General features: G+C 33.2%; 1 protein-coding gene across 3 annotated transcripts; it reads left to right on the forward strand.

The window, feature by feature from the left end:
• Nucleotides 1-5,057: 5,057 nt before the first annotated feature.
• On the forward strand, nt 5,058-8,426 carry LOC111901550 (serine/threonine-protein kinase STY8). Of its 3 annotated transcripts, none has more exons than XM_042902298.2 (5): nt 5,058-5,624; nt 5,820-6,507; nt 6,593-7,510; nt 7,905-8,004; nt 8,088-8,426. In XM_042902298.2, exons 1-4 carry the CDS (start codon nt 5,086-5,088, stop codon nt 7,959-7,961), a joined length of 2,202 nt encoding a protein of 733 aa, XP_042758232.1. In that variant the 5' UTR covers nt 5,058-5,085; the 3' UTR covers nt 7,962-8,004; nt 8,088-8,426. The 3 variants fall into 3 exon arrangements, 2 of the variants coding, with proteins under 2 accessions (XP_042758232.1, XP_023753183.1); XR_006191971.2 differs by having other exon boundaries at nt 5,059-5,624; nt 7,583-8,004; XM_023897415.3 differs by having other exon boundaries at nt 5,059-5,624; nt 7,583-8,426.
• Nucleotides 8,427-11,218: the final 2,792 nt, after the last annotated feature.

Here is an 11,218-nt window from a genome sequence, read left to right on the forward strand (position 1 = left end):
GTTATAGCCTCGAGTGGCTAATATGTGTTATGTGTGGTATTTTGGGGAACTCACTAAGTTTCATGCTTATAGTGTTTTGTGTTATGTGTTTCAGGTTTCTCTCAGGATCACGGGATGGCGCTGGCTCGATTGTACACACCAGAGAAAGAGTCATGTTTTGAGGATACTGGTTTATTATGCAAGTGAAAATGTAGTCATGTTTTTGTAATTCAATTATGAATGGGATTTTAAGAAAAGCATTTTTAAGAATCAAACGATTATTTTTAAATGAATTTTTTTTTGAAATTTACGGTGTTACAATTGAAAACAATAAACTAAAAAGTTTATAAATGGAGGAGTTAAAAAATTTATTATTATCATTATGTATATGTTTTTTGTTAATATATCTAAGACATAAAGTTAATGTTTTTCGGCTTTGTAGATGCAAATTCTTTAGTGAAAATTTTATAATCAATTTCTTTTACTAAATGTTTTTCAATTGACAAAATACCTAATCCCTTTAATCATTCTTGTGACATTGTATATCTTAAATAATTTTTTAACAATTTTAACTTAGAAACACTTATATCTGCAAAGGCAAGTGTTATAGGAATAGTTAACATAATCATATAGGCAACATATGCATTTGGAAAAGAACTAAATTTTTTAATGTAATTAAGTATATTAATAATTGTATCACGTTCTAAATGTACAATATGTATTAAAAGTTTTAATTCATGAAATAAATCCAAACCATCAATATCTAAGCTATCATCATGCTTTAAAGATTTTTCAAGATTTAAACAATGTTCTTTTAGAGTATTTTCATCAAATGATTATTGATTATTGTATTAATAATAATAATCACCAAAAGAAAACTACCAATGAACAATCAGTAAACTAGAAGTAGTGGATTATGGATTAAAGGAAATACTTAATGCTAGCATGCTTGACACAATGACACAGTAAGCCAAATGGAAAAATGAAAACTGATCTTCATTCCAAAAACTTCAGTTGCCCCTATATGACAAACATGAAAATTGGAAAACAATCATAGTCCATTAATAGGGAGATCTCAATTTCAACTATTTCTACAACAAATCCATAATTAGAGTCCATAGATAAGGAGATAAGTAGAAAATGGAAATTGAAAAATATGAAAACTCAAAACTAGAACTGCAAGATAATCATTAATCAAAATATCAGATTATCAGATTCAGTCATTCAGAATTTGAAAATTGGAATCAATAAAACACATACCGTTGAGGTCTTATGCTCTTAATGCCCCTAAATAATAGACTGATGGACAATCACAATCAGTCAGTCAATCATTGACACCGAATCTGAATTCAGAGAATGGAGAACAGAAGCTAAAAGGAAGAATAGAATATAGATACGGCTGCTGTATTTCTGGCTTTTTGTGTTTCACTTTCAGACTAGATTAGATTATTAGAATAAAGATTAGAGATTAGGAGTACATGAGGAGAAGCTGTTGAGCCAAGAAGGAAGAAGATTAGAACTTAGAAGAAAACTAGAAAAGAAATAGATCAATTGACAATCAATAGAAGGGAGAAGGCTATGTTTTATCTACAGGCTGGTTTTGCGTTTTTTTGGAAATTGAATTGTTGCTTCTCTCATGTGTGTGGAGCAATGGAACGGTCAAAATTTTTTCTGGACTATAGTTAATGAACAAAATTTAAAATCAGGGTCCCTAAGCCCTTAATTAGTTTGTTACTCACTTTAGCTATCCTTGATGTTGGCCTTCTTTTGCTACAATAGATCGACATCGTTAACTTATGCTACAATATATCTAGAAAAGTGTCATTCCTTGGCTAAAGATGTCACAATATCATGAATAATGTATGCAATTTTATTTTTGGATAGCTGCTGATGTTGATCACCATGTGTTTTGTTAACTTTTTCTATTAAGGGCATGTTTGGAACGAAGCGTTTTGGAGCGTTTGAGAGCTTCAAGCTTGTAGCGTTTGACAAAACGCTCTGTTTTGAACAGAAAGCCTTGTTTGACACTACAAGATTCTAACGTTTAGTTTAAACAAAACGCTCCAATTCGAATGCTGCTTCATGTAATGTTTAACAAAACGCTACAAGCTACAAGCCATCTGCTACCCGCTACAAGCTATCTGCTACTAGCTAGTTTTGCCGAACACACCCTAAATATTTATTATGCCTTTACCGACCACATATTGTTCTTGAACCTTTTCAGTATAATTTGGTTTACCAAGAATGAAATGGATGCATGAGCCATGGCCGTAGTTTTACATTTGAATAGTGGTGGCACCAAAAAAAAATAATAGTGGCACTCATAGTTCGAAGGCGTTGCACCTAATTGAAAAAAAATTACACTATGGCTTGAATCAGAGTAGTGGCTTGGACCCTGGGCACTGCATAGGTCCACAAATATGCATGAGGCAGCCAAAATTATGTGAGGGGCTTCGGGTTTGATTTGGGTAAAACGTAAATTGGAGTTTTTATAAATTGTTACTAGGAATCAAATAGGGTGATGAACTTGTTATAGATAGAGAAATGACAACTTTTACATGTAGGATGGTGAAATTGTCCTTGAATTGATTTGTTATTTGTTTGAGGCACCATCAATAAATTGGTGAAAATGTTTTTTCACTTGTTATTTGTTTTGAGTTTAAGCAATAAATTGGTTGAAATGTCATTTTGTCATTTAACAAATCCATTCAACAAAATTAACAAAACAATATATTATTCAAATGTAGATTCACTTAGAGCTTCCATATCATTATAGATTCATTTAGCGCTTCCGAATCATTCAGAATAAGAGGTTGCTAAATAGTCCCTACGTCAATCCATGCTTTGGAATTGGTTTAATTCACTAAGGCCCTGTTTGTTTGGGTCTTAATGCCTCTTAAAAAGAGACACATCTGAATTTATAAAATTCATATCGTTTGGTAGCAACTTAATTTATCATCTGAATTCCAAAAGAGATCTGACCAAATCAGATGTAAACCCATATCTGATTTCTTTTGTTTCACACGCTTCCTAATATGCCCTAACCTAAACACATGTTCCCTCTTCTCCTCCGCTTCTTCGGCTATCTCCGGTTCTCCAAATCGTTCGTATCTCTGACCATCTCCCTTTAGGTCACCGCCGTCGCTAGCCCTTGAACCACCTCCACCGAGTTCCCCCGTCAACCCTCACACCCTTTTCCGACAAATATGTCGCCGCCAGCTTCGCTTCCTTCGCTAGCGACTCCAATATGCAGTTGTAGGTAACCCTTTTCTTTTCTTTTTCTTCTGAAAATCGATTCTTATACATTGATTTGTTCTTTTTTTTTTTTTTTTACCCTGAAGTCGATTATCAGCAGGCCATGATTCATATGCTCTGACCACTCTATCAACATACATCGACTGATTTTAGGGATAGTTACTATTTTATTTTCTAAATTAGAGTACATCTAGTTCAAAATCTATGATGGATGAGTTTTTGTTGAAGGAATGCCTATATGTGAAGCATTTGCACATATATAACAACAAACGAACATCTATGATGTTCATGTCAAGTAGTTTGATGAGGTTTGTGTTGATAAACACAAATTAGGAAGGTTATGAAATTTTCTTTTAATGGTGTTTTGTTAACACTTTATACATGATAAATTAAGGTTGGATGTTGTTATAAGCTTTCCAGATCATGGCTTTCATCTTTTAATGGTGTTTTGTTAACACTTTATACATGATAATATAAGGTTGGATGTTGTTATAAGCTTTCCAGATCATGGCTTTCATCTTTGTTTTGATACCCATGTGTTGTTGCGTGGTATGTTGTGTAATGCAACTTACGTTGAACATTTGATTTTGAATGACATACAAACAATTTTTTATACATAGAGTGTTAATAAATTATTACTTTTTTGATTGGGTATTCAGGTGAAACAGATGAAAGTTTTGCAAGCTTATTTTTCTGAAGTTGTCAAAGTTGGTTGTCATTTGTGTCTGAACATTAGTTGGATATAAATATATTGAAGATTTAAAGCTCAAATTAAAGTATACCCCATCTTAAAAGATCAAAGCTTATAACTCGGTGTGAAAGTTTTTGACCTCCAATGTCAAATATGTTGTATTTTAACTTTGAAACCCTTGGGACATACAAAAAATGATTGTTATTTTTGTAAATTTATCTCAAAAGATCATTGAAAATTAATAAAGATAAATTTTGATTTATATTAATTTGGATTTTGTATGATGTTTATCTTTTTTTTATTATTATTGTTCAGCAAAAAATAATACAAAATTGTAAAATGGTCATTTTCATAATTCAACACAATAATTTAGAGGTTCCAACCAAAGAACATTTAAAAATTCAGATCTTAAAAATTCACACAGATCTTTAATATTCAGATATTGCCAAACAGCCCTAAATAGCCCTAAATAGGGTGTTGTGAATCCCCCTTTGACCACCACCTTTCATCGCATCTAGGATAAAACTCGGCTTATATACTCCGCATCATTTAACTTGTATTACATCATGATTTGAATCTTCGTCGACTTTTGTTAATTTCAATTACAATAAATGACCACCGACATTAAAATCACCAATAAAATCAAAGTATAATTGAAACTTAAAGGGAAATATTAAATAGAAAATGAAAGTTAATTTATTCTATATTCATGGACATAGAAAAAGTTGTAGACGGATTTAATCATCCATTTGTACAAGCATAAATCGAACGTTATCTTATTAGTTATTACATAGTAAGCTATTATAAAAATATATAATTTATGTTTTACGGTACAAATAATTCTCTTAAGAAAGTTTTAAATATATGGTAGTTGCACAATTTGTGCAGTTCAACCAAATCTCATAAATATTAATAATGTCAAACGTATGATGTCATCCTCAATGTCAAGTACCTCAGCATTTCTTAATGTTTTAAATTTCTATGTTATAACTACTGAGTTTCCAAGAAAGTACGAAAACAAAATTATATCATTTATCAACTTAGGTGCTGACTCGGAATTCCTTTAAAAATCCCACCACTTGGTGTATCAATTGCTGTTAATATGATTATATATAGATATAAATCTAGTCTCAAATCACTAATACCTTCAGTGATTCATAATGGCTATTTTCTCTGTTATCGAAGAAGGATCTTCATCTTCTTCATCAATTGAGGATAATAAGTATGAGTATGATGTATTTTTAAGTTTTAGAGGTCATGATACTCGTAGTAGTTTCACCAATCACCTGAATCATGCCCTTACCCGTGCCAATATCTCTACCTGCATGGATGATGAAGAGTATCATAAAACGGGAGATCTGAAACAGGAATGGCTGAGAGTGATTAAAGCATCTAGGGCTTCTGTGATTGTGTTGTCTCAGAATTATGCTAGGTCGACATGGTGCCTTAATGAATTGGTGCTTATCCTCGAGCAACGTATGACATCAAACCATATTGTTATCCCCATCTTTTATCATGTTAGGCCCATCCATGTCAGGAAGCTACAAGGTAGCTTCGGAGATGCGATGGCTATGCATAAAAAAGCAGTGGAGGCAGAGACAAGTGAAGAAAAAAGAAGTCAATGGGCTCAAAAGATTGATGTGTGGATTAAAGCACTTCAAGAAGTTACTGATTTAAAAGGGATGAACGTACGTGACTGGTAACAACTTGCTTACCCATATATATGAACTTACAAGTTAGATATCTTATATTGTTTGAAGTGAAAATATGATAATAGCTTAATACGTATATACTTTTGATTTCATGATTTGGATCTTTGGAAAATTTATTCTCCAAATCGGAGATGTTATTTTTCGGAATGTGTTTTGTGGTTCTTACTAAAATCAAATTTCAGGCGAGAGACAGAGTTCATTGATGAAATTGTTAAGGAGATCTACTGTAGATTAGGTTTATCGTCAAGGAGTTCTCTGCGACAACTTATCGGGATGGATTATTCCGTGAATTTGGTCACTTCATGGTTGAAAGATGCATCATCTCACACCACAGATATACTCACTATTTTGGGTATAGGTGGGATAGGGAAGACAACTTTAGCAAAATATGTCTATGAATTACATTATTCTGAATTCGATACATGCAGCTTTATTGAAGATATCAGTAGAAGATGTGATGAACATTTCAATGGCTTGGTTGATTTACAAAAACAACTATATGATGGCATTTCAAAAACAAGTCCAATTCAAGTCCATGATGTTTCTATGTACACCTCAAAGATAGAGACTGTATTAGCTAGTAGAAAGGTGTTTCTGGTCCTCGATGATATTGATAATCTAATGCAGCTGAATGCATTACTTGGGAGCAAAGTTTTTCTTCCAGGAAGCAAAGTCATTATAACAACAAAGGATGCATGGTTAACAGAAAGGTGTGCACTATTCAAATCAAATATTAAACCCAGGCATATAAAGCACAAGATTGAAGGCTTAAGTGACATTAAGGTTTCTGAGAAGACAGAAATGCATAATCAAAATTCACATCCACTTGACCCTCAAGGTTTAAATGAACCGCTACTAAGATATCCAGAGGTTAGTACAAGAAATCATGTATATATGTATGTTTGGTAGTTGTTACATAGTTGTTTGATATTAATTACTCCACATCATTTCACAGATGACGCAGCCAAACCACTCCAAAATCCCCCTCGATGCCGTAAAAAGTTGTACCCAAAACTTCAATGAAAGAAATTTCATAGGGAAGGGTGGGTATGGAAGAGTTTACAAGGGATTCCTCTCTTGGGGGAATCATGTAGACCAGCTAGTTGCGGTAAAACGGCTAGATGTCACTGGGTTTCAAGGCAACAAGGAGTTCCACACGGAGCTCACAATGCTTTCACAGTATCAACACAACAATATTATAAGACTTATAGGCTTTTGCGACGATAACAAGGAGATGATCCTTGTTTATGAATATGCAAGCCATAGAAGCCTTGACATTTATTTATGTAACTCTGCTTTGTCCAATGGATTGTCATGGACACAACTCCTCAAAATATGCATTGGCATTGCTTCTGCATTGGACTATCTTCATAATCACGTGGCAGAAAAACACAGAATAATCCACCGTGATATAAAATGTGCAAATATTTTGCTGGATGAGAATTGGAATGCAAAACTTGCAGATTTTGGGTTGGCTAGGATAGGACTAGCAAATCAAAAAAACACCATAGTGATCACTAACCCTGCTGGCACGCCAGGTTATTGTGACCCGCAATACGAAAGAACAGGTTTCCTAACAAAAGAATCTGATGTATATTCCTTCGGTGTGGTTTTGTTTGAAGTTTTGTGTGGAAGGCTGGCGTGTGTTTTAGATTATCATGATGAGCGGCGATTTCTCCATCATTTGGCCAGAACCTGCTACAAAGATGGAGAGCTAGACAAGATTATTGATCACAGAATAAGGAACGATATCAGACCAAAAACATTACTCAAGTTTTCAGCTATTGCATATCAATGCTTGCAAGAAACTCGGGAAGAACGCCCTACAATTGCTGAGGTTGCATTCCAACTTAAGGAGGCCATGAAAATGCAAGTAAGTTTGAATTTCTTTCTGTTTGTTAGATCAATATAGACACTTGGACTTACTTTTTTTATTCATTGTCAGTTTGAAGTTGAGATGCTCCAAGATGTGTTACCTCCAACACTACCTCAGTCATGGCTTTAATTATCAATTCCCATGCTCGGGACTCACATTTTTGTTTTTGTTCATGAAACTATACATGTATTTATACCGAACAAATGTACCTCTCTAATACAAACATGCACCATAACAAACTAACTATACATCTAACTAACCCTGACTCTCTTAACTAACACTAATCATACATACAACAATAATACTTTTTTCCTTCATCAGTTTTATGCTTTTTTTTTTCTTTCTTTCTGTACAACTTTAGTGTAATTGCTCTTCATTATGCATAACTCAGTTAAGAGTTAACAGATCATCCAAGATGATATCACTTTTGAGGAAGACACCACAATAAGAACTGAAGCATTGATATTGCCTTAATTAATCATATATTTTGGGTAATTATCTTAACAATTTATTCTAGAATGATGTACTTTAAAGATAAATGATACTTAATATGTTTTATATCGGATAAATATAGTTAAATTCGGAGCTGAGAAGAAAAAGAAAAAGATTGGGATAATAATGGATCTGATAAGGATCAAAATCAAATTTTCCATAAAATAACGGTTTAGCGGCGTGAAGGTTAAATATGGTGGCACAAAGAAGCTTTAGAATTCGAGAACAATCCAGATCACAGTTAGCGGCGCGACATTAATAGAATTGCGACGCGACATCCAAAATTCTATAAATACGGGATTTTACTATTCAATTCTGTAACGTCTGTGTTTCTAGGCTAGACATTAATGATGATGCCATATTCTAGGTCAACCTTTGTAACACGTTTTGAAATAATAAAAATATATATATTATTTGAATATTATGTGTTTTATGCTTAATTGTTGTAATTTAAATAAATTAAGGATAAAAATGAGCGTTAAAATAAAATGTTAGATAAACCCAATATCTATACATAAAGAGGTAGTGGTCGTGACAAGGATTTCAGATATAAAGAATGCTGAAATCCGAGTTATAACGAAGAAGTTATGACATGTCGAAGTTTCGCGACAGAACCGACACGACATTGCGTGACGTAAATCGTGAATTTACGATAGAGCGATTTTTAGCCTTAGCGATCTAAACGAAAGTCATAGAATACGTTAAACCGAGAGCGTGCATAAAAAGAACGTCCAAATATGACTTAGTATGAGGAAATTTATGATTTTTCGAAGTTTGGACTTAGCAGTATGCAACCCAAAACTCGAAATTTAGATTGAGTTTTTGGCCAAAACAATCTAAACAAAAATCAAAGATCTCGTTATTAGTAGTGCAACGGTAAAAAGACAGACGAAAACGGACATCAGATGAAGAAGTTATAAATTTTTAACGGACTTTTTCTGTCCCGGCCTATTAAAAATATAACATTAAGAATAAATTCAAAGTTAGCCGATGAAGTCTGAATGAAAGTTGTAGAGCATAGTCTCAGCTACGCGTGGATATAAAGAACGTCAAAATCGGAGCTCATATGCAAAAGATACGAATTTTAGAAGTTTGGAAATTCGGAGTACGCCTAGCATACTCGTGTTCATGGTCTGACTTGGGCCACGAAGCTTACTCTATTGCATGATGGCCACGTGTTTATAGCTTAGACGCGTCCGAAGTTATCCTTAATACGCCCTGCGTACCATGATGTACGCCCAGCGTACTAGTCAAAGAAGGAGTACGCCCCGCGTACTCTAAAATTACGCGCAATGTAACTCTAGTGTCCAGCCACTATAAATAGCACCAGATGCCATCCGGATTTTTGTTACAAACTTTCAATCCTCTCACCTTCTACTTTCTTTCTACTGGAAATTTATACCCCCAAGCCTATTATATCATCCCGACACCCGAAGCAAGTCGCGACGCTTTGAAGATCCCGAGAAAAGTAGTTTTCGCGACGCTCCGGTTTCATTGAAGAATATTATTTTTAAAGCCGAAGTACTGTCTAATCATCGTCGTATCAAGTGAGTGTATAGTCATTTTCATCTAACGCATAGATATAAAGTATTCTCTATAAAATACGTGCTATGTGTTTATATATTATTTGTTTATTTGACATAAGTGTTGAATGAATTTTCTATACATGTTTTAAACCATATATATATATATATATATATATATATATATATATATATATATATATATATATATATATATATATATATATATATATATATATATTATCTACAAAAATGTTGGGTAAAACATGGATAGATAGTTGATGTGTGATGAGATAAAATGATGAGAGGCCTTGATGTTATGGTGATCCAGTCATCTAGCGGAGTATGGATGACAACCATAGACTTTTCTAGACAGTTCAGTGGAACACTGGAAGGCTCGTAACCTGTAGGTGTTAATGAACTTGGGTGTTCATTTGCTATACTCCATCCTCCACATGGTTGCCTTATTTGACATATATTGTTGGGAAACCCCCAAAGCATGTGTTGTCGCCCCGATGAAAATCCTTAGGATAGGTCCCTCGTGATAGTTGTTTTTGGGACGTAAAGTGAGGATAACAGGAATGGGTAATTGGGTTATTGTTGGTTGATGAAATTAATATAATTATTTATTATGGGTTGAAAACCCTATATGCTCACCAGGCTCCCAAGCTTGACCCACTTAGTTTTCTTTGTATTACATGTAGTGGCAAAAGAGCATAGTTGGACAATGACTAGGGATTTTGGATTATAGGCCAATAGTTGTAAATAATTGTTGTAAGGCTTATAATGTATTGTTTATGCTTTTGGTATGTATCGGAACATGACATCCCGAGGTTTTGTTATATAATGAAATTATATTTATTTAAGAAATACATTGATAAATTTTTATCATATTTTGTTTCGGGAACAAATTCCGCAACACTTTAATCAAAGGATTACTCTGATTTTATTTTAAAAGCATAAACTAAATCGGTTTTTTCTGGCCGTGAAATTGGGAATGTCACAAATTTGGTGTGCAGAAGAATATACCTTTCAATATTCATTTAAAAACCTTCTAAGGCGTATTCAAGGAAAAAGAACAAGAATGAGGCATAATATACAACATCAAAGTAAGGAAACTACGAAAATTGATAGGTTTGCTATATGGATTATGTCTCATATTACTTATTCGACTCTTTTATGTTTTTATGTAGAGATGATGGGCTAAAACCCTATTCTTTTACTTAGATGTAGATGAACCCTTATACTACAGTGTGATTATTGTTTAGATTTATAAAAGTGCAATTATATATATTATATTTGGATTAATCACTTTACCTTACATGTTAATCTTTCGATTTTTATTGCTTTCATATGAGTTATATATTATTTAAACTATCAATCTAATTATATTAAATTGTATCTTAATAAATTTGTAATAATAAATTATTAATACTAGACATCGATCAAATCCTAGGGTTAAGTAACATTAGTTATAAACTTCGAGCATATAAGAGGGCATTAGTTAACCAAACTATGCTTGGTTTAATTCTTATGAATATTAAGATTAATCATTAGATTGATTCGTTAATAATTCAATCATTAAATTGATTAAATGGTAGCTAGTTACATAATCATTGAATTAGTTTCTTAAAATGAAGGTTTGTATCGATCGGATACACTCAAGTGTGAATAACAAAGAACAAATAAA

This window comes from Lactuca sativa, chromosome 1 (assembly GCF_002870075.4).
Source record: "Lactuca sativa cultivar Salinas chromosome 1, Lsat_Salinas_v11, whole genome shotgun sequence".
Taxonomy (NCBI): Eukaryota; Viridiplantae; Streptophyta; class Magnoliopsida; order Asterales; family Asteraceae; genus Lactuca; species Lactuca sativa.

Bases quoted from the DNA above. Each gene is read 5' to 3' on its own strand.
- LOC111901550 (XM_023897415.3), top strand. From the start codon at position 5,086: ATGGCTATTTTCTCTGTTATCGAAGAAGGATCTTCATCTTCTTCATCA. The intron at 5,625-5,819 runs GTAACAACTTGC...ATCAAATTTCAG, and splicing joins GGGATGAACGTACGTGACTG to GCGAGAGACAGAGTTCATTG. The intron at 7,511-7,582 runs GTAAGTTTGAAT...ATTCATTGTCAG, and splicing joins AGGAGGCCATGAAAATGCAA to TTTGAAGTTGAGATGCTCCA.